Source organism: Cucumis melo, chromosome 10 (assembly GCF_025177605.1).
Source record: "Cucumis melo cultivar AY chromosome 10, USDA_Cmelo_AY_1.0, whole genome shotgun sequence".
NCBI lineage: Eukaryota > Viridiplantae > Streptophyta > Magnoliopsida > Cucurbitales > Cucurbitaceae > Cucumis > Cucumis melo.
This window is the reverse complement of record NC_066866.1, coordinates 4,452,743-4,478,114: the sequence shown is the minus strand read 5'-3', so window position 1 is coordinate 4,478,114 and position 25,372 is coordinate 4,452,743. Positions and strand designations below refer to the sequence as shown.

Sequence of the window (25,372 nt, the reverse complement as noted above, 5' to 3'; positions counted from 1 at the left end):
AAATAGTAAAATTTTTATTTTCCATTTACAATTTGATTTTAGAATTCTTGTTTTCATAATTCTTTCTAGTGAGGTCAATATTTCAAACATTTCTCCTCATAACCTCTAATATGTATATAATCAATAATTAATAATCAATAATCAATAATTAATAATCAATAATCAATATTTCTTTTATTTATTAATATCAATAATCAATAATTAATATTAAAGAAATCAACCATTATTAATAAATAAAAGGGAGAAATGAACCGGAAGGGGAGATTGGACCGATCGGGTTTAAGTAGGGGAAAATGAACCGGTTGTATTTCGGGGAACCGGTCCAGCAATACCCAGCAGACTAAACCTGTAAACAGACATGAACACGAAACCTGAAAGCTTCCGTCTTTCTCCCCTTGCCCGTTCATCCGTCTTCCTCTACTTTTCCCCCATATCTTTTCTTCTCTCTCATCGATTAAACTTTCTCTTCCGAAGTTCTTGTCGATTAGATTGAGTTTTTGTTCAATTTTCGTGTAGGTGTGAAAGGGGAGAGAGACTGAGAAAGAGAGACATGGAAACTCACTTTAATCACAATCTATTCGACAGGCGACCCATTGTGAAGAACAAGTCTCCTCCTGTTAAATGGATCAAAGAATGGTAATCTCATTCTTCATTCTTCTCTTTTCCCGCCACATAATTCTAACTTTTTGAGCTACCATCGATATATGTTTCTCTGCTTAGGGCTTAATTTAGAACTATTTAATATCTACAATGATTCGATTAGAGGATAATTATTAAATTTTTCTTTACAAGAGAGATGTGTAGCATGCAGTTTCTATCATCGCTTAGGCTGAAATCAATCAAGGGATTGAATTGAATTGGGTTCCTTTCGTTTATAGTAGCATTCAAAGAATGAGAAAGACGATCAAATAGACACTCGAATGGGGAAATTTTAGAATTTTAGTCATGTCTGCTGATTGAGTATATGTGTATTCTTTTTGTTGTTAGAATAAAGAAAATACTGTCAAGTGTGGAAGATTTGTAGTATTGTATATATGCCTTGTGTTTAGGTTGTAAGTTCCCGACTGATCATGCTAGCTACTTTTTAGGGTCCCCCAAGATGTTGTTGCAACTGGAGGAAAGTGTTTTCTTTTGAAATGGGTTACAGGTACTTCTTTTTCATTTTTCTTTCATTACTATGCTGTTGTATGTTATCCTTAGTCGAATTAATGTTGTCTAGAACCATAATGTCAGCTTAATGGGTTCACGCTAACCATAGTGGTTAAAAGTCTTTAATGTTCATCTTGTGTTGGTGCTGCTTCGTAACTTTTGGAGCTCTATACTCGAAGTTGGATTATTAGACCATCCATTGTCCAGAGGAAGGAATTTTGTTTCTTGTTGATGTTTTCTAAAAAAGATCGATGCTTTGGATTGTTAAATAACTGCTTATGGATACTATAGCCATAAGACCTTTATTTAACAAATAGAAATCCCTTGAGTGTTTTTGCTGATGAGGGGGATCTTACCTTTATATATCTTGGGCATGCATCAGATAGTACAGATATTTTTGATTGAATGGCTGATTTTTTGTTATTTTGATTATTTAATAATATCCGAAAGTGGCTTCCCCCCCTCATTTAATCAACTACCTGGACTCCGTATGTGGAGTAAATAAAATTAATTCTGAAAACTTACTTCAATTAGGTCATTGGTTCTGTCTTTCTATTTTTATTTGTTTATACTTCTCATTGTTTTTCTTCCTTCTTTGTTTTTGCTTAGAGGATACATTAAAGGCATTGAAGGAGAAAGCAAAACAGTCAGAGGCACCAGAGCCTGAACCAGAACCCACCACCGAAGTGCTTTTCCTTTGTAGCTATGAGGGCTGTGGAAAAACATTTATTGATGCTGGTGCTTTGAGGAAACATTCTCATATTCATGGGGAGAGGCAATATGTTTGTCACTATGAGGGCTGTGGAAAGGTACTGTTCTGTGTCCTTTTTTCAGATTTGTTAGAATTGAACTAAAACATTGCTGTAAGATTCCATGGCCACAGCATGGAATTCAACTTGGGCTTTTATTATTGTGGAGTTTGAGTAACTAGCCATTTATTAAAGATTCAAAAGAAAAGAAAATTTCACTGATCCTTCTCTTTTCATATTTGGGAATAGTATTTTCTTCAGATTTTCCATTAGAGAACTTTGTATAATAGAGAATAATCAACGGGATCATACTCTTCATATCAAGTTGAAGTGGGTGTGCACTATTTCTAGTTGTCACCTGCAATTGATAGTCTTGTATTATTATTTATCAAAAACGTTTCTCACGTGGATTTGTTCTCATATTCTTATTTTATTCTCCTTTGTCAACGGTATGTTCACACCAAAAAATATATCTTTTTTGCAGAAATTTTTGGATAGTTCGAAGTTGAAAAGACACTTCCTTATTCATACTGGTGAAAGAGATTTTGTTTGTCCTCATGAAGGCTGTGGTAAGGTGATTAATCAATCCATTGGATTTTTTCGATTGAGTTGAGCAATGAATTGTTTCCTTCTTTCTTTTTCTCTTTTTTTCTTTTGAACAATAAAAAACAGAAACAAAACATCCATTAATCGGCTGGGTAAAGGTACAAAAGATTGGTTATTTGGTTGTATAAAACTTTAGTATGGGATCTTTGGTTAGAATGAATAGCTGGATTTCTTTTTTGGGAGAAGAAATCTCAAGATTGGAAGGAAATTAGTCACTAAATATGTTGTCTGCCTAGTGCATTTTAAACAAACAATGTGTAATTATTCAACTATTTTGAGCTACTTTGGAGTAATTTCTTACAGGCTCCTTGGGTCGGTGTCTTTGTTCCCTGCTTTTGTTATATTTTTTCAAGCAATTAAAAGTTCCGTTCCCCATGAAAATAAATGTACGGAAGAGAGCATGATAAGACATCCAACAATAACCAAGGAGATTATGAAAAAGCTCTCCAATTAGTCCAGAGCAATGAATTTGTTGCTTATCTTTAGCTCTTCTAGCAACTGTTTGTTAATTTTAAAGAGTGCTACATTACAGGCAGTTGTATGCATTTCTAAATTGACTCTCAAGAAATTGACCAACGTCTGATGATTTTTCGTTTGCAAATAAAAAATATGTCTCACCATTGATCACATGATAGTAGCTTCGTATATTTTCCATTTGGGTAGGATTTTTAAGTGTATATTAAGTTAGAAACCCCTCTCCATGGATTGTGTTAACATCCATAACATCGTTTGGAGTTCTGTGAAGTCAACCATGTTCTTCAACAAATCTCTGGAATGTGTTGTGAATGTGCTAAGAAACAGCTGCAGACTTGGTTTGTTACTGGACATTGTACCACATCAGGTTTCTCGTTGTCAGTCTTAGGACTTGTAATAGAATGTCCAGTCCTCTGAACATTTATTCCTTGTATCATGCATTTATTTGGTTACTAGTTTGTGCTTTTGTTTATACTAGTTGGTGCATTACAATATAATCGGTTCAGCATGCAAGATAGTTTTGTACTTTGTGTGCATATAGCTTATTTCTTTACTCGTAAGTGCAAACCCCAGACCCACAGTTGTTTCTCTGTAGGCATTTTCCCTGGATTTCAACTTGCGATCCCATATGAAAACGCATTCACAAGAGAACTATCATATCTGTCCATACGCTGACTGTGGAAAGAGATTTGCCCACGAGTACAAATTGAAGAACCACATTACGTCTCACCATGAAAAGGTAATACTAACAGCTTCTGTTTAGTGCATTGCTTTAGCTCTCGTGTACTTCTTGTTTATATTTTTGTTCATAGTGTTTCTCTTCTAAGGATACCTTGTACTTGGATTCAGTCAATAGTAATACATGGTTTATTCTTGTTTACGATAAGGTTATCTTTAAGTTGAGCTGTGAATCTAATTATATATTCATTTTAGCATTCGATTAATTGTCATCTTTATAGAATGTGACAGCTGAAGTGGTTAAATATACACCACCTTCCGAGAAGCAAACGAAGGTTTCTAAACCTTCAGGAGGAGCTTATGCTTCTGCATCATCTGATCGTCCATATGCTTGCCCCTACGAAGGGTGTGAAAAGGCTTACATCCATGAATACAAGCTTAAACTTCATTTGAGAAGAGAGCATCCTGGACATCTGGTAGAAGACAATGGCAATGCTCAACATAATGGGGAAAATGAGGTAGAAGCCAGTGATCAAGATGTCTATGGCGGAAAACGGGCAAATGTTAAAAACCAGAAACAGAACAAACCTAAACCAAACTTGAAGTTACCGCCATCAAAAATATCACAACGGAAAGGCACAACTCCATCACCTGCCCCAATGAGTGTAGTTAAAAAATCATGGCCGGTAAAAGAAGAAAACTACGAGGAAGAAGATAGCGAAGAAACGGAGGAGGACCGTGAGAACGTGGAGGAGGGATGGAGATATGCTGAAAACGAAGAAGATGATGAGGAAACAGAATATGAAGATTAAAATCCACAAAAATGGCTATTGAAATGGGCATGCTTGTATGTACTTATTTTGCCCCCCCCCCCCCCCCCCCCCCCTAAAGAAAAATCCATTGTACCTGAAAGAAACTGGTTATGTTTTTTTTTTTCTTTTCCATTTTAGTAAAATCTTGAATGGATTCAAGAAATTATGATAACTTTTAATTGGCTTTGTGTTGGTGGAATGATGCATTTCTATATTCCACTTCCATTAGCTTAATATAACCTATTTTTTGAACTCTAATTGATCTTTGAGCGTAAGTTTAGGAGATTTCTATCTGTAGGCACTTTTTTCTTTTTTGTTAAAATATAACCGAAATTGATATGATGGTGAAATGCCTAAAAACAAGAGATATACGTGACACATTTGATAGTGTAAAAATGATATCAATTGTGTGTATGTTTAGACAATATGGAAGGTTCAAGTTTCAAAGTTTTTTCTCTTTAACTAAAGAGAGAGACATGGGTGGAATGGATATCTCATAAAAGAGTAAAAATACTTTAATACGTATATTATACTTGTTGGCACGAAAAATACACATGTTTTCACTGTCCTTTCATGGGCTTATCCACCGATCTACTTCTTTAGTTGGGTTTATCCATTAGTCTACTTCTGTTTCTTTGGTTTGGTCTTATATTTCAAGACGATCTTCGTGAGAGTAATTTCATCTATATGGTGTCGATTTCATCAAACTGTCAAAGTTAGTACTTGGAGTGAATAGTTTAGCTAAAAAAAGTATGGTTAAGGTTCTACTTTATAGATAATGCTTCGTTTTCTCTAAGATTGTCAAATGAGATTATTTATAATACCCTTCCTCTAACACTTACTTGCATTTAAATGTAACGCTGACGATTTGCAAAGCTCCAACTATATAGGGCTAAACTCGATTATGTCATAGTTATGGTATATCTCTTTGGCTTGGTTGTTTGGTCTGAACCTTGAAAAGACTTTTCCCATTTAGGATGTTTACCTCTCATTTTGCATCCCAATTTTCATACTTAAGAATGAATGTGTATATATATCATAACCTTTATTTTGAATGGTAGGGTTCTTAAGTTGTGTAAAGGGCAAGGATTTACTTTTACTATATTCTTATCTACGGTCTAACAAAAATATTGTTATAACTTGCAATTTGATTTCAAACCATGTTATTATTGTTTGATGGACGAGCCATAATTACAATTATTGTAATTATAATGAGATTCCATTAATGGGTAGATCATAATAAGTTTGAATCGTAAACACAATTAGGTCGTTTGATCATGTTTATTTAGAACTATGAATCTGTCACATTTTACAACTATTTGATTCTGTCACATTTTACAGTATACCATTACTACTTGACTCTAACGTAACCGTTATTATAATGGTAACAACAACTACAACAAATTTACAATTTTCACAAGGTTACAATAAGAATATTCATAACTATGGCACTTAATTTTCAACTGTAACTCATTAAAAATCTTCTATTCCTCAATAAAATTATAAGTTTTGATTACAAATTTGAGAGGTGGACGACCCTCTAATTGGGGATTAGAAAAGAGTTAAACAACAATAAAAGTAACAATCAGGAAGTTTAGTGGAGAAGGTTTTTAGGGTTTGGGAATTAGAGAGAGCAATAAAGAAGAAAGAAACAAAGCTTCTGAATTGGAGAACTCAACAATGGCTGCCTCAGCATCCAATTCGTCTTCTTCAGAGGAAGAGATAACATTGACAGTGAAATGGAGCGGAAAGGAATACACCGTACGAGTCTGTGGTGATGACTCTGTGGCTGAGCTCAAGCGTCGAATCTGCGAGCTTACTAACGTCTTGCCCAAGCGCCAAAAGCTTCTTTATCCCAAAGTAGGATCCAAACTAGCCGATGACTCGCTTTTGCTCTCTCAGCTTCCCCTCAAATCATCTCTCAAGATGACCATGATCGGGTTCGACTCTCTTTCTTCGTTTTTCTTTTGCATAAAGAGGTTATCAATTCGATTTCTTTTGTTCGATTCGAGGCTGGACTTTGTTTTTTTTTTTTTTTTCAAACTTATTTGATTCCTTTGTTCGAGAAATCTGCGTGTGACTTCTGCCTCTGAACGCTGAACCACACTTTTAACTGAAAGGATTCCAAAACGGCCGGTTTCTAATTTGTTAGTTGCATTTGGATATTCATGTTCTGGAGTGATTTTGTTGAGTTGGATATTCTGCATTTCATTTCTCTTTCATGCATGCTTGGTAATTGAATTCGCATATTCTTATATTGAAAAGTTACCGAGTGTTTGCAATGTTACAATTCGAGATACCAGAACTGTTGAAGATGATATAATCGTGGATCAAGTGGATTCCCCTGAAATTGTTGACGATTTTGAACTTGGGAAAGATGAAGTAATTGATATTAAGGACAAGGATGTCAATAAGCAGAAACTGAGAAGGCGTATTAGTATATACAAGGTGAGTTGTTTCGTTTCTCCTTGAATGATGTTTAAAGACCTTAGTTGTACTTAACGAATCTAAAAGTTCAAGTACTTGAAAAGTGAGTTCATATCGGAAATCCAAACCTCCAGCCTCAAGGTTGAAGGTACGTTGTGTTAGTTGAGCTAACTTTTCTGTTAAAAAGGAATCTTGATTTTAGGTATCCAGAGGAAGTGTATGCTTAGAGGCTGAAATTTTCATGGTTTTAAACCTTCTTTTCTTTGAAATTACTCGGTGGTTTTCTCTAGTGGTGTAATTGTTGATATCTTTTTTACTCAAATCACTGTGGTCTCGTTTGATAACTAATTCTTTTTTGGTTTTTCAGAATTAAGCTTATTTACTCCCCATTTTTCACTACTGTAGTTGAATTCTTGGCTAAATTCCAAAAACGAAAACAAGTTTTTAAAGTTGAGACTTTGTTTGGCAAGCTATGTTCTCCTGTTTCTTAGAATGATTTGCATCTTTCTTAAGTATAATGTTTGAATTCTTAGCCAAATTCCAATAACAAAAACAAGTTTTTAAAAGGTACCTTTTTAGTTTTCAAGTTATGGCTTGGTTTTTTAGACCATTGGTTTAGATAATAGAGGAAGATGTGGGGTAGAAGTAGTGCATTTGGACTTAATTTAAGAAAAAAAATGGTTGCCAAATGGGGCCTTAGTTATCTATGCATGCCAACGAATTTTTGCTCATGGTATATCAATATGTGGGACAGAATTTAGATGCATAGGATGAAGCTTTGTGCATTGTACTTCCTTCGGTTGATTATTACTCATACACTGATTTATTTTTTAGTTGTTATCATTTGAAAAATTTTATTTTAGCCATCTTGACCCATTGACTACAAATGTTTCTCCGGTTTTTGTTGGAACGTAGATTGAACTTCGCAATCCATGTCGTGAAGGAAAGAAATTGCTTGTTCTGGACATTGATTATACACTTTTTGATCACCGCTCTCCTGCTGAAAATCCTCTTCAACTCATGCGGCCTTGTATGTTCTATCTGTAATTATTCTCACTTTGATTCATTGTCTTTGCACATGCTTTTTCCTTTCTTTTTATCTTTTTAAATAAATAAATATGAAGTTCTTAGTTTTTTGTGTGCAGTTCTTCATGAATTTCTGACAGCTGCCTATGCTGAATATGATATCATGATATGGTCTGCAACCAGGTTAGTTCTCATTTACAACTGTTTTAAACAAAGTTAGCTGCTGATTTTTTTGCCCCCGTTTCCTTTACTTTTCATCCTTTATATGAGAGCGGTAGGCACTAACAGAGTTCCAATTTGAAATCATCTTCTTCGACCTATGGAAAAAGGTGTAATAACGTGAATGAATAAATGAAATTTTGAATACAATCAAAAGATTTAGATTCGAAATTGTTTTGACAATGTAAATCAACATAGAGTCACGTCACTCATGTTAGGAGAAAGGAAGCGAATGGGGCAAGGAAGATAAGGGATGGGATGGAAATAATGTGAGATTAGAACTTTTTGGGGTTTTATTTTAACGTCATCAGTAACAGTAAGATATGCATGGGAGTAAGTGAAGAAGTTATTCGGATGTTGAGTATTGGTAAGGAATTGCGTGCTGATAAGGTTAGCAAAATCTTGAAAGATTTGAGAAATATTATAAGGCTCTAGAGACTTATACAATTGTTTTACTCATTGTTTCTTAGTCCTGTGTTCTGTCGCACCCTGCTGCCAGTGAAGTTGATGTTGCCATGTTCTTTTTGGAAATTTTCGGATATGTGAACCTCTTGTTCTTTTCTTCGGCAGCATTAGGTGGGTTGAATTGAAGATGGGCCAGCTTGGCGTTCTCAGTAATCCAAACTACAAAATCACTGCTCTTCTAGACCATTTAGCTATGATCACAGTCCAGTCAGATTATCGTGGGACCTTTGATTGCAAGCCACTAGGCTTGATTTGGGCACAGTTTCCCGAGGTATGTCCATGATTTCAATTCAAGTCCAAATCCTTCTTTTAGAATTTGGTTGTTTCTATGGTAATGGAGTTCTTGTTTTTTTTATTTTGAATTGGTACTCACAAACTGTTACATGAACAACCATATTTATAAAAGAAGAGATTTTTTCTGATAAGAATATAAGATCTCTTCAAATGCTTTGGTTTTTCTTTCCATTCAAGTTCTTTTAGAATTTGGTTTTTCACGAAGTTGGTAAGTTTTTATTTTCATTGGAAATTTGCAGTTTTATAGTTCGAGAAATACAATAATGTTTGATGATCTTCGGAGAAATTTTGTAATGAATCCACAAAATGGGCTGGTGATCAAGCCATTCAGGAAAGCTCATGCTAATCGTGACAGTGACCAAGAGCTAATGAAGCTCACTCAGTACTTGCTTGCCATTGCAGAACTCGATGACTTGAGTCATCTTGATCATAACAACTGGGAGCTCTACTCTGAAGATGGTCCCAAAAGACGGCGGCATGCCTGAGTAACATGTCTATTTCGTTCTATCATCAACTAGTTGAGGTAGGCTTTTGGGACAATTTTCGTTGCTAAAACTTTAGGGTTCTGTTCGGTAATAATTTAAGCCTACTTGGTAACCTTTTAGTTTTTTATTTTTGGGTTGTAGTTTTTGAAAATTTGGCCTACAAATATCTCTTGCTTTCTTATCAAATTTTTACCCAAATTTTCAAAAACCAAACCAAATTTTGAATACTTAAAAAATAGTTTTTAAAAACTTGTTTTTGTTTTTGGAATTTAGGCAAGTTTTCAACTTTTGTACCTAAGAAATATGAAACTCGATGAAAGAAAATGTGAGGAAATAGAAAATCCAAAACGAAATGGTTGTCAAATGGAGCCTTGTTGTTGGTTTTTGAAAATTAAGCATGTATAAACCTTCTAGTTATGAGTTGAATCCAGGGTGGCCACCTAACTAAGAATTAAATTCCTACGAGTTCTTTTGACACTCAAATGTTGTAGGATTAGGTGTGTTGACTCTTGAGATTCGTCAAGGTCCACATAAGTTTGTTTGAACACTCACGTTTTAACTAGTCGAAGATCGTAGTTTTGTTTTTGGTTTTTGAAAATGTTCATTTTTACTTGTGTTTTTAAAACCCATGTTTGTTTCCATCTCATACATTACCTTTCTTGGTTGAATCTTTTAGTCAAATTTAGAAAACAAACACTACTCTTTTAGTTTTCAAAATGTAGTTTGTTTATTGATTATAAGCTTAATTTTCAAAAACAAAAAATCTAAACGATTTACAAACCAAAATTAAAAGAACTATTTCCGGTAGTTCTAACGAAACCCTAGTTTTCCTTTTTCAGGAGGGTTGTTTAACCAATGATTTCAGTTCTCTAACGCTGCTTTTGGTGAAGTGGTGTTCTCTCTGGTGGCATAATTTTTATTAGTTAAAAATATCACAAGGGAAAGGCACAACTCCATCTCCTGCCCCAATGAGTGTAGTTAAAAATCATGGCTGGTAAAAGAAGAAAACTAGGGAGGAAGAAGATAGCGAAGAAACGGAGGAGGACCGTGAGAACGTGGAGGAGGGTTGGAGATAGAAATGGCTATATAAATGGGCATGCTTGTATGTAACTTATTTTGCCCCCCTTTTCTTTTAAAAAAAAAATTCCATTGTACCCGAAAGAAACTAGTAGTTTTTTTTTCTGCTCCATTTTAGTAAAATCTTGAATGGATATCAGATGGAAATTATGATCTCTTTTGATTGGGTTTTGTGTTGGTGGAATGATAGCATTTCTTTGTTTCACTTCCATTAGATGGAACTCTAAAGAGGCGTTTGAGGTGAGGAGAGTGACTTATAATAGTCTAAGGATTAAAATCGTCAGGGTATAATAATGGTCTTGAGAGTATAATAATCTGCGTTTTAGGTGCAGACTATTATCTCAGCCTTTGTCGGCATTGCTTTCTTTCGTGGTGGCTGTTATTGGGATTTTTGTGTTTTGCTTTGGTTTGGTCTTTTACTTTTACTTGATAAATATTTGGAGTTTAATGAGAGGGGGGTGTGAGGAAGAGGAGAAAGTGGGGTGAGAACAACATTATCATAATACTAGGATTAGTAAAATTTTAATCTTAGTATTATGATCAAACATGGAGTGGGCTAAAGTAGTTCACTCCTCTCTAATTCTAGGAGCTAACAATCCCTAATTGATCTTTGAGCATAAGAATCTATCGTGTGTTCACGAGATTTGATAAAATATAACATTATTTAAACAATTTGGAATGGATATCTTATAAAAGAGTATAAATGCTTAAATACATAAATTATACTTGTTGGCACGAAAAAATAAGGTTAGGGTTCTGTTCGGTAATAATTTATGCCTACTTGATAAACGTTTAATTTTTTTATTTTTGCTTTGTAGGTTTTAAAAATTAGGCCTACAAATATCTCTTCCGTCTCTAAATTTCTTGCTTTCTTGTCAAATTTTTACCCAAATTTTGAAAACTTAAAAAATAGTTTTTAAAAACTTGTTTTTGTTTTTGGAATTCAGGCAAGTTTTCACTTCTTGTACCTAAGAAACATGAAACCCAAAGAAAAAAAGTGAGGAAATAGAAAATCCAATCGAAATGGTTGTCAAATGGAGCCTTAGTTGTTGGTTTTAAAAAATTAAGCATGTGTAAACCTTCTGGTCATGAGTTCAATTCATGGTGGCCACCTAAATAAAAACTAATTTTCTATGAGTCTTCTTGATACCCAAAAGGTTAGGTGGGTTGGCTCTTGAAATTTGTTAAGGTCTTTGTAAATTTGTCTGAACACTCACGTTTTAACTAGTCTAAGGTTGTAGTTTTGCTTTTAAAACCCACGTTTGTTGCCCTCTAATTTAAATTGATATGACCGTCACCTTTCTTAGTTGAATCTTTAGTCAAATTTAGAAAACAAACGCTATTCATTTAGTTTTCAAAACTTAGTTTGATATAAGCTTAATTTTCAAAATAAAAAAACGCAACAGTTAACGAACCAGAGTTAAAAAGAACTATTCCAGTAGTTCTAACAAAACCCTAGTTTTCCTTTGAGAATATGAAGATTAAAATCCATAGAAATGGGTATTACTGTATGTAACTTGTTTTGCCTCCTTTTTCTTAAAAAAAAAATGTTCCATTGTGCCCGAAAGAAACTAGTAGTTTTTTTTTCCTTCTCCATTTTAGTAAAATCTTGAATGGATTTCAGATGGAAATTATGATCTCTTTTGATTCGCTGTGTGTTAATGGAATGATGCATTTCTATGTTGGTGGCATAACTTTTAGATTGTGATAAATATGAACATGTACTATATCTATATTTTCTATGATTGCAGATATAATTTGCTTTTGGGGGATAGAGCTTGGAGTATATACACACACACACACACACAAGGGTCTCTTTCCATACTGAACATTTAACTATAATTGGTAACTGTTCATATATAAATGGCTCATCATAATGAAACTATTGTACCTTTGCTCAATTTTTTTAGGTAAATGCTTACAACTGTCTCAATAGCAAAGTGACTGATTGGCACCCTCCAAATCTAATCAAGTAATCTTAATTTAATTTAGTCAATATTTGGTGGATAGAATAGAATTGAGCAAAGTTTATTAGGTAAATAAAGTTTGTTTTTCAAATGTTTGCATTTTGGATTAAACCTTTTTACAACAATGCATTAAATTGGTTGGATGTGTAATTTATGGACATGAATTATTCGATTCTTTTTCTGTTACATCTCAATCTAAGACTTACGTCTAATCGCTAAATTGATTGACACGATTTCGAGCATATCTTGCTATATTTTTATAAATATTTTCAAAAGTTTTATCAACTAAAACAAATTTCTATTTATTGCAATTTTTAGATATCTTGCTATATTTTTAGAAATATTTTCAGAAGTTTTATCAACTAAAATAAGTTTCTATTTGTTTCAAATAGTTTTAGTTTTTTTTTTGTTACATATTAAATAGACTCTAAAGAATTTGATATGTTTTGCTATTGAAAAATTCTCATGAATAGCAAAAGAAAAAAAAGATTATTTACACAGTATAGAAAGATATAGAAAAAGAATGGATTTGAAAATTTTGATAAATTTTTCTATATTTGGTAAATAGTTCACATTTTTTTCCTATACTTAAAATTGTCCCGTTTTTGCAAAACAACAATATTTGTCTAATGAATTTCAAATCTATTATATAATACTAATAATAAGTCTTAAAGACACAATACCATTTCAAAAGAAAAATAGATAAGATTAGTCCCATTACATCTCCGTTTTAATGGCTATAATGATGCTTGAACTTCTTCCACCCACAAGGAGAAGGATATCATATATGATCATTGAAATTGTTCAATAGTAATATTTAGATTTTAGTACCATCCATTCCCCCACAATAATGATATCTATTTGCATATGATGAAGTAAAAAATAGTGCCCCCCAAAGAGCAATAGGGAACCTTTAAAAACACTTACTAGAATTTCAATGCATATCATGAATATAATAAACCATACAACATGTGTAGAAATTTAGATCTCACCTCCGGCAAGTCACTGTGACTGGCCCGAAAGAGCTCATTTTCCAGCGACGACAGCCAGGCGCATCGGAACATTTCTTTGTTTTCATTTCACATCTACCAAGAACCAACAGACAAACAAAGGATGAGTACAACAAACTTAACTTTGATTCTGATGAGCCTTGGACTTGGTTATTCTGCACAAGCAATCCACAAACCACATTCCTTAGATGGCTTTGATTTGTTCGTTCATTGTTGTTGTTGCAACTAATCTAGATTTGAACTGGACCGGCCACAGACTCGGAACCTGAACGTGAATCTTTCTGTCTCAAAGAGAGCTTAGAAAACTGTGTCTCGAGGTCTCGACTTTTGGTGCGTTTAAGGTTGGAAGGTGGTGGTTTTGGCTGTTGCTGCTGTTGGTATAACATTCTTAGTCTTCCAATCTCTTTCTCCAGCACTTCATGTTCCACTGAATATGATTTCAAATTCAAGTCTTCTTAGTGTAAAAATTAAAGGAATTATTACATTTCTCTTCCATCCAAAAGTAATTCAGACGTTTTTGAAAAAAATGAAACAATAAACGGACTGACAAAACTTAAGTATGAGAGTATGGAAGCTCACGGTATTTTATAAGTTGCTCCTGAGATAAGCTTTCTAACCGTTGCTTGAGTGCTTTATTCTCCATGCCAAGAATTAAGTTTTGCCGACTGAGAAATTCGAGCTCGGCAGAAACTTCAGAACCATTTGCTTGTAAAGCTTGTACGTTCCTTTCCAGCTCTGCAATGTATTGAAGTTTCCTTACACGCGATCGTTGAGCAAATTGCCTGTGTTCATAGCAAGTCAGGTTAAATCATATACATAGATCATCTAATCATAACATAACGAAAATCTGCAGCTCTCTCTCTCCAATGCTGCAAGTTATACTCAGCTTTCTTCAGCTACACACACATCCATCCAATCCCAGATTCGGTATGAGCAAACAGCCTAGTATTAGGAGAGGGGTTCACTAGGTAGGGCGAAACAACAAGCATTTTCAAGTATCCAAAAGAAAATTCTAGAACTTGCGGACCAATTCCTTTTTGGGAAAAAAAAAATCCATCCAATTGTTTTCCTGCCTTCTTCAATGTACTTTCCTTAGCAAAGAAAAGCATTGAAGTTATTTCAGTGGAAAAGCAAACCGTAAACCTTGAGGGTACCAACACAAACAAATAGATCGGAAGCAAACTGGGAGACGCAGTTGCATAACAGAATTCAACAGGGAAAGAGGACATTTCTGCAAACCAATAATGAAGATAACAAGCAATGCAAAACTTACTGTTTAGCTCTTTTATTATCTGTATCAGTCGGTCCTGGCTTAACATGTGAACTGTCCATTCTCTCTGATAACTTTCGATCAGGCAGAGCAGTTTCGGCTGAATCCAGCTTTTCAGTAGTTGTTGAAGAAAACTCATTTGCTTCCTGTGCTGTACTCAACGTCCTCAAGCTTTCAAGAAGAATGCTATTTTTGGCAGAAGGGCGGCCACCTGGGTTAGTTGTCAATGTAGTTGGAGGCAATTCCCGTGTCCTGTTCTTCTGTTTGTTCCAGCTTGGTTTCATATATAATGAAGCTTGATGGGAATCGAAATCTTGTGATGCCCAAGAAGGTAAATACATATTTTTACATTGGGAGTCATCCTGTGTATAATTTTCATTCGAAACATTTCCTGCATCTAAGTATGCAAAGGAGTCACTTGATGAACGTCGATGGCCACCTCGTTGAACAGGGGTTTCGGGTTCGTTGAGGAGATCATCAAGCCAAGAAGGTTGTTCTTCCATCAAAAGACTTTCAGATGATGTTCTATGATGGTTCACATTTCCCACTCTGGGATTCTGCACTGCTCTTGACCCAACAATGGGATTAGGGAGATACTCGGAATATGTGGAGGAACCACTAGGAACTGGACTCTTAGGAGGAAGTAGAGCATGCTTTCCAGAGGAAATCATATTTCTCATGTTTGACAACACCTTGGAATTTTCCATGGCATTGACTTCACAAGTTTCTGCGAAAAAGCAAACAAACAAACAAATTGAAGGGAGAAGCAAAACCTCAACATTTTATGTTAAATTTAGTTGTTGAACATAAATCAAATCTTAATCAAATCAGCCAGACTCGGTATATAAAACTGAAGAAAGCACCACAAAAACCAAAAGCATTTGACGAGCATGATACACCTTTTCCTCAATCCAAAACAATATCAGGTGAAAAATTCTTGCAACACCAACTACTGTTTGAACAAAAAAAACTGAAGTTGGTACTGTTGATCAGTAGACAGGTTACTTTACGGGGGTTTATTGTGAAATCATGTCCATTATAAAGCATCAATGTCTTATCAAAATCAAAGAAGTCAACATCAAACTAAGAATTCTGACAACTATAAAGATGATACGAAGCTTAGATGAAAAAACAGGGAGTAATTTGAAATTCTGAAAGTCACATGCAAGCAAAACCGGCCTCACTCTAAGCAAAAAGAAAAACAAATTCAAAGAAAGCCTCGCAGCAGCATGGAAGGAGATAGATGCAACATGTTCCTCCGAAAACCAACACGAAAAATAATGTGAAAGTTTTGCATTGTTTGGCAGATCTCTAACCCGATCTGACCATTTATATTCTATAGATGCGAATTTCCAGTGACATTAATACCGTGAGCAGAGAAATTGATAAAAAATTCTTCGACTCGACTCTGCACCATTTTACGATGAACAGTTCAAGTAAATTGCGAAAAATCGAATCCGAAGAAAAAGAGGAGAGAGATGAGATCGTCGAATACAAACATGCAGTCAGAAAACAGAAGAAAGCTTCATGGATTGAATTCACAGGTTCAAGAAATTAAGAACACAAGAAAGGAAAATACCAACGCTAGAATTTCTCCTCCGGCATTGCATCTACAATCAAACAGAGAGAGAGACAAAGACTGAAACAAGAATACCGGAGAGAGAAAGAGGATGTTACGAAGCAAAATGTAGCCCATTCCCGAGTCGGCCCATAAACAATCGAGCAAAAACAAACAATTTGACTCAATTTCTAACAAATTACAATCAGAAATGGCAAAATGATTCAAGAACTGACGAAAATTAAAGAAAAAGAAAGAGAGAGTTCCTACCAACAATGCTCTGATTGGTAGACAGAGATCTTCAAAAATGCAATGGGAAATGGAAAGGGGTTGACGCAAAGTTAAATACTTTAGGTCATGAACTTACATTCTCTCTCAATCAAATCTCAGTTATTGGAAATTAGGTTAAAGGGGTTTGATTAAAAATGAAGACAAATCTTGAAAACATTTAAAAAAAAAACTTGAATTTATTAAAAATTCAAGTTTTTCAGTCGCTGCCTTTTGCTGTCATTTGCTCAACACCATTCAAATATGATATGGCATATGACTTTTACACCTCCCTTTATCTCTCTTTCTTTAGACAATCACCCAAATCCAAGTGGACAAACAAAATAAACAAAACAATAATGATTAAAAAATGAAGTAAAAAAGAAACCTTGTTAAAATACAGTTTTTTTGTCCCTATTTTTGCAAGTAGGAAGAGAAAATAATACAAATTAGTTCTTTTTGTACATGCCAAATATAGAAAGCTAAAGCTAAAGCTAAAGCTAAAAGTTAAGATGATGATGAAAGAGGAATTGGGTTCACAGCGCATTGAATTCTTTGGAATGCTGTTTTAACTCTTTCCTTCAGAGCTTCATTTTCACTTTCTACTTCACCACTTTGTTTATCAACCTCTGCTATATTCCCATCTACGTTAATCACCAGCTTCCCATTCTCTCCTAACTTCACATCGCCAAAAAGCGAAACAAGCAGGGCATGAATTACCTTCTCTGCTTTCTTCATGTTCTCTTCTTCTGTTTTTACAGCCTCCGACTCCACTATCACTTTCGGAACCTCGCGGTTGATGTTGAGAATGAGTGCTACGACCGAATCTGATACCATGTCGCTTAATGGGTCGGATGTCCAGTGAAGTGAGACATGTTTCTCTGATTCCTGCTTCACGGTTACTCGATCGTGCACACGAATCATTGGAACGCCGGATTCGTCGTCTGTTGAAGATTCTACACTCTCATATACCTGTTTGAGCCTACGTACGATCACATTAAAGGCGTTGGAGTATGGAATTGTAATGCGTTGGTTGATGTTTGCAGTTGATAGCTGAGAGAAAATGTGTAGATCCTCCGGTGCCATTATTTGATATGCAAATCCTTTCTTCACTAGTAAACCGCTGACAGTTTCGCCAACCTCTGGAGTCTTCTCAGCCAATTTTCCGATAGTTTTTGCCATTTTCTGAGAGTTGAAATACATTTCAACGGACTGACAATTCTTCGGAGTGAGAATCTTTGTATTCCGATCCGCAAATTGGGACATGAGCTTCTGTTTGAGCCTCCCCATCTCATTAGCTTCTCCATGCACGAGAATTATGTTGGGCGGCATGAGCTCTTCCAAGAATGCGCTCGTCTGCGCAAAGTCAGCATGGGCAGAGAAAGAAATGTAATGAACCTGCATGTTGAGAGGAGCCATGAGTCCACTCATGAGGGTGACTTCCTTTGGCTCGTTGATTATAGTTTTAGCTAGTGTCCCTTCAACAACATAACCAGGAATCACACATGAATTTTTCTTGTCAGAACACCACATGTCAAAGAGCTGTCGCGACAAACCGCTTTGAAGTCCACCAGGGCTGGCCATCACCACTGATGGGCCAACATCCTTGAAAACTTCAATGCTCTTTAGTGGGGATATGTACTTGAATCTGAAGGGGTTTGATTTCGCATTTTGGATCCTATCATTCATGGAGAGCGTATATGTCTCGTATACAGTCAAACATCTCTTTGCCAGAGGAGAAGCATAATATATGGGAATATTATGGAGCTCAGGATGGTTGGCCCAATACTCATCAAGAATAAGCAGGAGCTCCTGGGCACGTCCAAGGGCAAAAGCGGGAATCAGCACACGGCCACCTTGAGAAATGGTTGAATGAACAACATCGGTAAAACGCTTCTCCCGGATATGTCGAGGTTGATGGAGCTGGACACCATATGTAGATTCAATTATGCAAACATCAGGAGAAAACTGAGGCATCTCCGCAGCCCGAAGATGCCGATCTTCTTCACGTGAATAGTCTCCAGTGTAGAGAACTCGGACACCAGCGATATCCACCATAAACATGGCAGCACCAAGCACATGACCAGCAGTGTAACACCAAAACCGAATACCATTAACTTCTACTGTTTGATGGAAATCAATGACCTGCGATTACTGTGCACTATTAGTAAATAAGAGAATAACCGACATCCATTTTCAACTATACAAATCAGGGTGCAAGGATATGAAACCCATGCAAGTTGACAACAACGTAACCAATATAATGATTCTGCATTCCACCATAGCTGGCTCATTATCATTATTATCTCCAGGATTTACATGATTATCATACAGATGTCTTTCTTATTTTATTATCCTTCAATAAGATTATTAAAAATGTAACATTTAAATGAAATTAAACTTCATAAAACAGCTAATTTCAACCAATACAACAATAGACCACTTGTCTCAATTATATTTGATTCTGAAATTTTAAGAACTGAATTTCAAACACGTTAATGGAAAAAATTAACAAAGAACTAAAGCAGAAGGGGATAAGGGCAGAGACAGACAATGACAGATAGTGAGGGTGGAAAGTACATTTGATAAACTGTTGCTAGATAAAACGTCAAGCAGATTTTTAATAGAAGGTACGACTTTGGTAGAAACACTGAAAAATTAATTTTCACCATGGATGAAACAGCAAGTCAAGACTCAAGAAATGTCCACTATGAGGAACCATTTACCTCAATCTTGTCCATGGAACGATTTATGTCCTGCTCATCGTACAACATATCTTCAACCGAAACTTTGCTCACTTTCACAAAGTCTGAGAGCAACAACTTGTAGATCGCTTTAGTAGCATAAGTCATAAAGACTCGTCCTTTGAATGTAGTCTATCACGTTAATGCTAGATTAGTTTCTGTACTCGAGCAACAATCACATTGCAATTCAATAGAAAGTACCTTCTCCAAGAAATAAGGGAGTGATGCGGCATGGTCCAAATGAAAGCTGTGAAATAAGTGTGCATGAAATTAACTTGGTTAAAAGAACACAAAAGACAATAAGAGGCAGAAAATAAAGAAAGATGGAAAAATTGGAATCTCTTCTCATCATCAGATTAAAAGAGACACTGTGAAAAACTGCTCCTCGTGAATATTTGCATTTTCCATGATTTTAATAAGGAAGCATGAGTTTTATCGAATTGTAGAACACGTGTTTTGAAAGAATGTGATCAGGAAGGAAAAACTTTTATGTTTGAGGCAAAGATGTTAGAGCAGTGACCTTATACCCATTCTAAAGTGTAACTGCAAATGACCATCCACCGTCATTCACTAATTTTGCACAAGGAAAAAAGAGCAATAAAATACAAAATGTCCGAGTTAAGAGCTGCATTTTCTAGAGATTTTAAAAAGAAAGAACAAAAGAAATACATACTGGGTAATGAGCAGGACATCAATTGTTGAGGGGTCAATCTCATCAAAGTAAGGCAAAGCAGCCATGCCAGAGTAAGCAGGGTGAATTCCACAATCAAACTGTCATCCAAGAAAAACAAGAGGAGAAAGAAAAATTACCACTTACAGAATGAAACCTCCATATGTTATATTTATTATATTTATACCCAGATAGTAAATGAGAAATAATAATGAGTTCAAACAGTACCAAAACAATTTTGCCTTTGTAAGACATATATACACAGGAACGACCCACTTCATTGCCAGCCCCAAGAGGAGTTATAATAAGCTGATCCTCCTCTCTGGTTGAGGATGCCTCCCGTTTCTTAAGGGAGGGCGGCTGTCCAACCGTAGCCATTTTCCCAAAAATCTCTCCAGCTGCAAGATATCAAAAGAAAAAGGGAAGACAGAATTAAATCTTACAATTCAAGAATATATAAACATAACAAGTATTGGTTAAACAGAAACAGATCTAAAAAGGTTGAAGAAGAGGGAAAAAGAGAGTGAAGTAGTAAGAAGAAGAGAGAAAATGTGTAGAAAGAGAGAGCATACAGTGTTGGGAGATGAAGGAAGAAAGAGAGCTAAACCCTAGAATTGAAAAGAAAAGATGTGTTGTTGTTTGTTGGGTTTTAGATGGAGAAATTCAGTGGGAGAGAAGAAGGAGAAATTTTGGAGGAGGGGGGTAGTTTGGGAAACTCGCGAGTAATTGAGAAGGGAAAATAAAAAATCGACCACAGTGGGAGTCGAACCCACGACCTTCTGATCCGAAGTCAGACGCGCTAATCCACTGCGCTATGCGGTCGTTTATTGATTGGAATACGAAGTTAAACATTATATTAAGAAATATATGTTTCCCTTCTTGCGGAAGGATAACCGGTTGAGATACGATTCAATTCCCTCAGGATGAAAAATGTTTCTCGAAATGTTCTACTCATTTAAATACTCTTTATAAGGTCTGCCGAAAAAAGTGTTCGAGATACAAGTGTGGTTTTTCTTATACCGAAAGTATTTTTATTGATCTCAAATTACTATAAAATGATGATTGTTAAATAAAATAATCTAATCATTTCAATTCTACATTTTAACGCATTCACTGGTTAAGTCTTTTCGTATTGGTCGTTAGAGTTGGTTATTAGAGACAATCAATGTATGAGTCGCTAGAGATGGCTACTAGAGATAGTCATTCAAAGGTTGTCATTGTAATTAACAGTCTAAGGCGGTCGGGCAACGTGGTGTTCATCAAAGTTGCTTGTTGGAGTCAAATGTCAGAGTTGTGTGGTAAAAAACAACATAAACGAAGGTGAAAACAAGAGAAACAAAGAATCAGAACATACAAGTTGAGTTATTTTGATCAAAATGAAAACATTATAAGTATTGAATGATAAATAAAAGCTAACCACTAATGCCCTAACAACATCACTTACTTACTGACTTTAAAATTCTTCACCCATTTCACAAAGCCAATAACTTAAGTTTACAAAAAAACAACTAGTTTAATTACTTAGCACTAATCCTAAACAGAGTTGTCATTGAAGTTGGTCATAAGAGACGTCATCAAAGTGAGCAAGTTGTTATCATCAACGATGGCTGTGACTAGACAAGGTCACCAACATGTGGAGAAACTAGAGTTTCATAGTCTAAACCAGCAAGTTGTAAATATGCCACAATAGTAAAAATCATTGAGTAAAAGGATAAATTTCAATCATATTGTATAGAAAAAAGTTAAATTTAGGTCCATATAATTTGATTAAATTCTCATAAAGTCTTAATAGTAGAGCCTAAATATGAGAATTTTATCAAACCATAAGAATTATATATAATACAACCTATAAAACTATAAAATCTAAATCAATGACTACAAGGAATAACAAAACTACCAAAACTTGCCTTCAGATTTCTGTCAATATAATACAGCATCAGAATAAGTTAATAAGTTTAAGCATTATAAAAATTAAGTGCATCCCGTCCTTGAAGGAGAAGAAGCAGGCTGACTCACGTTGGTTATATCTCTAAATCCAAGTCCAGTTCAAGCTCCTACAGCAAAAAGCTTTCCCTGATTGTTTTTTCTTTTCTTTTCTTTTCTTTTTTTTTTTCTTTTTCTACCTACGAGAAACATGAGACAAAATGGAATTGGCCCAGAGCTCCTGTACATCTATTCACATCAAATATTCGGACAGCCTCAGAATTTCACCACTGCAGAGATCAGAAGTTTTAGTCATTAAAATGTAACAATAAACCACATATTCCCGTCCACTTCAGAAGTGTTTTGGGACATTGAATTGAATTATGAAATCTAAGTCGATATGCTGAGTTAAGAGTTTGTATTTGGATGTTGAGTTGTATGATGGAATTTTTTGATGAGAGGAAAAATAGAATTTAGACAAATATGTAAGTTAAGTTGTTCAACGTCAACATAAGAAGTTGATGGGGACAAAAACCAGTTAACATAGGTTCTCCAAAGAGAGCGACAAATATTCTACTCAGAATCAATGGCAAATATCAATTTATACCATGAATTATGAGGTTGAACGAATTAAGACCTAAAACTAATAATTGTATCAACTTAAGCAAAGAACTTCGTTATATAAATTTAAACCTCAAACTAATAGTTGTACCAAATTAAACCTTAAACTTTCATAAAATTTAAAGCCTAAACTTATATAAATATATCAATACAAACTCTCAACTTTCACAAGTGTATCCAAATAGAACATAATGGAAAACTTATTGATACAATTATATAAGTTCAAAAATCTAAATTGATGCACTTATTAGTTTGGGGTTTTGATTGATACAACACTCATAGTTGAAGATTTAAATTGATAAAATTATTAGTTAAGGGTTTAAATTGATAAAATTGTTAGTTAATGGTTTAATTTGATACAATTATTAATTAAGGGTTTAAATCGATACAAACTCCAGAGCTCAAGAGTATAAATTGATATTTTCCCAAGAATCGATTATAATGTGATAAGAAAAATCAATGGACCATACTATTTAAGGTTAACTAAATTAGAATGTCTTACTTGATCGTCCCATGTTCGTCCACAAGAAATGTAGTTCCGTTGTTCTTCCTGCATGTTTCTTTGGAAACCTTGGGAAAATCTATGACCTTCGATAGAACTTGGATAAGATCCATGGCACTGTCCTTGACCATGAGGCATTCCTGCTCCATGACCACGATATCCACCTTGCTCACACGGCCCACCCTGTGCAAGATTAAAGCCACGACAAAAAATACCCTGGCCTAGTCGAGGCACATAATCTCTCTGCTCTCCTTGAGGGAGACAATTTTCTTCCACATCATGGGTATAAATTCCCTGTCCCCTTTGATTGTAGTTTACTTGATGATAAGGCATTGGACCTCTTCCTCCATGATAGGAACCTCTTCCTTTAGGAAGATAAGTGTTCATTGGTGAATAATCTCTCCTTTCTCCAAGCCCTCGAGTAAAGTCACTACCATAATTACTCTGGCATGGTGGAGGCACATAATCTCTATGCTGCCCTTGAGGGAAATAATTTCTTCTCATGTCATGGTTATAACTTCCATGCCCCCTTTGATTGTAGTTTACTTGATGATAAGGCATTGGACCTCTTTCTCCCTGGTACAAATCTCTTCCTTCAAGAGCATAAGTGTTCATAGGTGAATAATTTCTCCTTTCTCCAATCCCTCGAGTAAAACCACTGCCATAATTACTCTGGCCTGGTGGAGGCACATAACCTATTTGCTCTCGTTGAGACTGATAATTTCCTTGCACATCACAATTATAACTTTCCTGCACCCTTTCAATGTCGTTTACTTGATGATAAGGCATTGGACCTCTTCCTCCCTGATAGAAATCTCTTCCTTCCGGAGCACAAGTGTTCATAGGTGAATAATTTCTCCTTTCTCCAATTCCTCGAGTAAAGCCACTACCATAATTACCCTGGCCTGGTGGAGGCACATAACCTATTTGCTCTCGTTGAGACTGATAATTTCCTTGCACATTACAATTATAACTTTCCTGCACCCTTTCAATGTCGTTTACTTGATGATAAGGCATTGGACCTCTCCCTCCCTGATAGGAATCTCTTCCTTCTGGAGCATAAGTGTTCATAGGTGAATAATTTCTCCTTTCTCCAATCCCTCGAGTAAAGCCATTACCATAATTACTCTGGCTTGGTGGAGGCACACTACCTATTTGCTCTTGTTGAGACTGATAATTTCCTTGCACATCACAATTATAACTTTCCTGCACCCTTTGAATGTCGTTTACTTGATGATAAGGCATTGGACCTCTTCCTCCCTGATAAGAATCTCTTCCTTCCGGAGCATAAGTGTTCATAGGCGAATACTCTCTCCTTTCTCGAAGCCCTTGAGTAAAGCCACTACCATAATTACTCTGGCCTGGTGGAAGCACATAATCTCTCTGCTCTCCCTTAGGGAGATAATTTCCTTGCACTTCATGGTTATAACTTCCATGCCCCCTTTGATTGTAGTTTACTTGATGATAAGGCATTGGACCTCTTCTTCCCTGATAGAAATCTCTTCCTTCAGGAGCATAAGTGTTCATAGGTGAATAATCTCTCCTTTCTCGAAGCCCTTGAGTAAAGCCACTACCATAATTACTCTGGCTTGGTGGAGGCATATAATCTATCTGCTCTCGTTGAGACTGGTAATTTCCTTGCACATCAGAATTATAAATTTCTTGCACCCTTTGAATGTCGTTTCCTCGATGAGAAGGCATTGGACCTCTTCCTCCTTGATAGGAATCTCTTCCTTCAAGAGCGCTATTATTCATAGGTGAATGATCTCTCCTTTCTCTAAGCCCTAGAGTAAAGCCACTGCCATAATTACTATGGCCTGGTGGAGGCATATAGTCTATCTGCTCTCGTTGAGACTGATAATTTCCTTGCACATCATAATTATAAGTTTCCTGCACCCTTTGAATGTAGTTTCCTCGATGAGAAGGCATTGGACCTCTTCCTCCTTGATAGGAATCTCTTCCTTCTTGATAGGAATCTCTTCCTTCGAGAGCGCTAGTATTCATGGGTGAACGATCTTTCCTTTCTCTAAGCTCTGGGGAACCGTAATTTTGGGATGGACCTTGTGGCGAATAGTTTTGCGAAGCTCTGGAATGGCATTCATCTCCTCGCATAGAACCCTGTTGATTAAAAGATGAATTAGCTTGCCTGTTTGGCACTGATGTAGCTGGCCTCTCATATCTTGGTTGATCCAGGTTTCCGCTAAAACGTTTTTGCACCTGCCTTCCAACATTTTGTCTAGGTGGTGATCTTGGTATAACCGTTCCATTGATATATTTATCTCCTGATTATTAGAAAATAATTTTGTAAATTCAAAGGTCATGCAAAGGTCATGACACATCTAGTATTAAACAAAATTTTCATCAGGAGGATACATCACT

General features: G+C 35.6%; 5 protein-coding genes and 1 non-coding gene across 12 annotated transcripts in view; 2 read left to right on the top strand and 4 right to left on the bottom strand.

The window, feature by feature from the left end:
- The first annotated feature begins 339 nt into the window (after window positions 1-339).
- On the top strand, window positions 340-4,726 carry LOC103488858 (zinc finger transcription factor YY1). The gene is made up of 6 exons (XM_008447775.3): window positions 340-636; window positions 1,089-1,147; window positions 1,759-1,958; window positions 2,383-2,472; window positions 3,574-3,717; window positions 3,938-4,726. The coding sequence occupies exons 1-6, from the start codon at window positions 551-553 to the stop codon at window positions 4,466-4,468; spliced, it is 1,110 nt and encodes a 369-aa protein (XP_008445997.2). The 5' UTR covers window positions 340-550; the 3' UTR covers window positions 4,469-4,726.
- Window positions 4,727-6,060: 1,334 nt separating this feature from the next.
- LOC103488859 (ubiquitin-like domain-containing CTD phosphatase) lies at window positions 6,061-10,618 on the top strand. Its single transcript, XM_008447776.3, has 7 exons — window positions 6,061-6,408; window positions 6,772-6,916; window positions 7,811-7,925; window positions 8,041-8,104; window positions 8,711-8,876; window positions 9,139-9,422; window positions 10,224-10,618. Exons 1-6 carry the CDS (start codon window positions 6,149-6,151, stop codon window positions 9,382-9,384), a joined length of 996 nt encoding a protein of 331 aa, XP_008445998.1. The 5' UTR covers window positions 6,061-6,148; the 3' UTR covers window positions 9,385-9,422; window positions 10,224-10,618.
- A 2,598-nt stretch (window positions 10,619-13,216) lies between these two features.
- LOC103488860 (uncharacterized protein At4g06598) overlaps window positions 13,217-25,372 on the bottom strand; it is a 20,621-nt gene continuing 8,465 nt past the window's right edge. Inside the window, exons 1-4 of one of the 3 annotated variants that reach the window (XM_008447778.3) lie at window positions 16,537-16,564; window positions 14,712-15,435; window positions 14,018-14,220; window positions 13,217-13,865 (exon numbers count right to left, since the gene is read on the bottom strand). In XM_008447778.3, coding sequence (XP_008446000.2) covers window positions 13,669-13,865; window positions 14,018-14,220; window positions 14,712-15,415 — 1,104 coding nt within the window. In that variant the 5' untranslated portion in view covers window positions 15,416-15,435; window positions 16,537-16,564 and the 3' untranslated portion in view covers window positions 13,217-13,668. Of the gene's footprint in view, window positions 13,866-14,017; window positions 14,221-14,711; window positions 15,436-16,287; window positions 16,465-16,536; window positions 16,565-25,372 lie in introns of those variants that run through there. The other 2 variants (XM_008447777.3, XM_051091288.1) reach the window with 2 other exon arrangements.
- Window positions 16,879-20,659, bottom strand: LOC103503113 (cleavage and polyadenylation specificity factor subunit 3-I-like). Of its 2 annotated transcripts, none has more exons than XM_051091285.1 (6): window positions 20,520-20,659; window positions 20,176-20,345; window positions 19,951-20,048; window positions 19,479-19,524; window positions 19,260-19,409; window positions 16,879-18,678 (listed from the first exon to the last, which is right to left on the bottom strand). In XM_051091285.1, the coding sequence occupies exons 2-6, from the start codon at window positions 20,323-20,325 to the stop codon at window positions 17,041-17,043; spliced, it is 2,082 nt and encodes a 693-aa protein (XP_050947242.1). In that variant the 5' UTR covers window positions 20,326-20,345; window positions 20,520-20,659; the 3' UTR covers window positions 16,879-17,040. The 2 variants fall into 2 exon arrangements, with proteins under 2 accessions (XP_050947242.1, XP_050947243.1); XM_051091286.1 differs by lacking the exon at window positions 20,520-20,659 and adding an exon at window positions 19,805-19,847 and having other exon boundaries at window positions 20,176-20,206.
- On the bottom strand, window positions 20,696-20,769 carry TRNAR-UCG (transfer RNA arginine (anticodon UCG)). The gene has a single exon. It is a non-coding gene; the product is annotated as a tRNA-Arg (tRNA).
- LOC103503115 (multiple organellar RNA editing factor 4, mitochondrial-like) overlaps window positions 21,647-25,372 on the bottom strand; it is a 21,047-nt gene continuing 17,321 nt past the window's right edge. For all 4 annotated transcript variants that reach the window (XM_051091284.1, XM_051091283.1, XM_051091282.1 and 1 more), the window contains exons 5-6: window positions 22,994-25,275; window positions 21,647-22,160 (exon numbers count right to left, since the gene is read on the bottom strand). In XM_051091284.1, coding sequence (XP_050947241.1) covers window positions 22,155-22,160; window positions 22,994-25,275 — 2,288 coding nt within the window. In that variant the 3' untranslated portion in view covers window positions 21,647-22,154. The remainder of the gene's footprint in view (window positions 22,161-22,993; window positions 25,276-25,372) is intronic.

Bases quoted from the DNA above. Each gene is read 5' to 3' on its own strand.
- LOC103488858 (XM_008447775.3), top strand. From the start codon at position 551: ATGGAAACTCACTTTAATCACAATCTATTCGACAGGCGACCCATTGTG. The intron at 1,959-2,382 runs GTACTGTTCTGT...TCTTTTTTGCAG, and splicing joins ACTATGAGGGCTGTGGAAAG to AAATTTTTGGATAGTTCGAA. The intron at 3,718-3,937 runs GTAATACTAACA...TCATCTTTATAG, and splicing joins TTACGTCTCACCATGAAAAG to AATGTGACAGCTGAAGTGGT.
- LOC103488859 (XM_008447776.3), top strand. From the start codon at position 6,149: ATGGCTGCCTCAGCATCCAATTCGTCTTCTTCAGAGGAAGAGATAACA. The intron at 6,409-6,771 runs GTTCGACTCTCT...TCGAGATACCAG, and splicing joins CTCAAGATGACCATGATCGG to AACTGTTGAAGATGATATAA. The intron at 8,877-9,138 runs GTATGTCCATGA...GGAAATTTGCAG, and splicing joins TTTGGGCACAGTTTCCCGAG to TTTTATAGTTCGAGAAATAC.
- LOC103503113 (XM_051091285.1), bottom strand. From the start codon at position 20,325: ATGGCTACGGTTGGACAGCCGCCCTCCCTTAAGAAACGGGAGGCATCC. The intron at 20,049-20,175 runs GTACTGTTTGAA...CTTGGATGACAG, and splicing joins ACAAAGGCAAAATTGTTTTG to TTTGATTGTGGAATTCACCC. The intron at 19,410-19,478 runs GTACTTTCTATT...TTAACGTGATAG, and splicing joins TCCCTTATTTCTTGGAGAAG to ACTACATTCAAAGGACGAGT.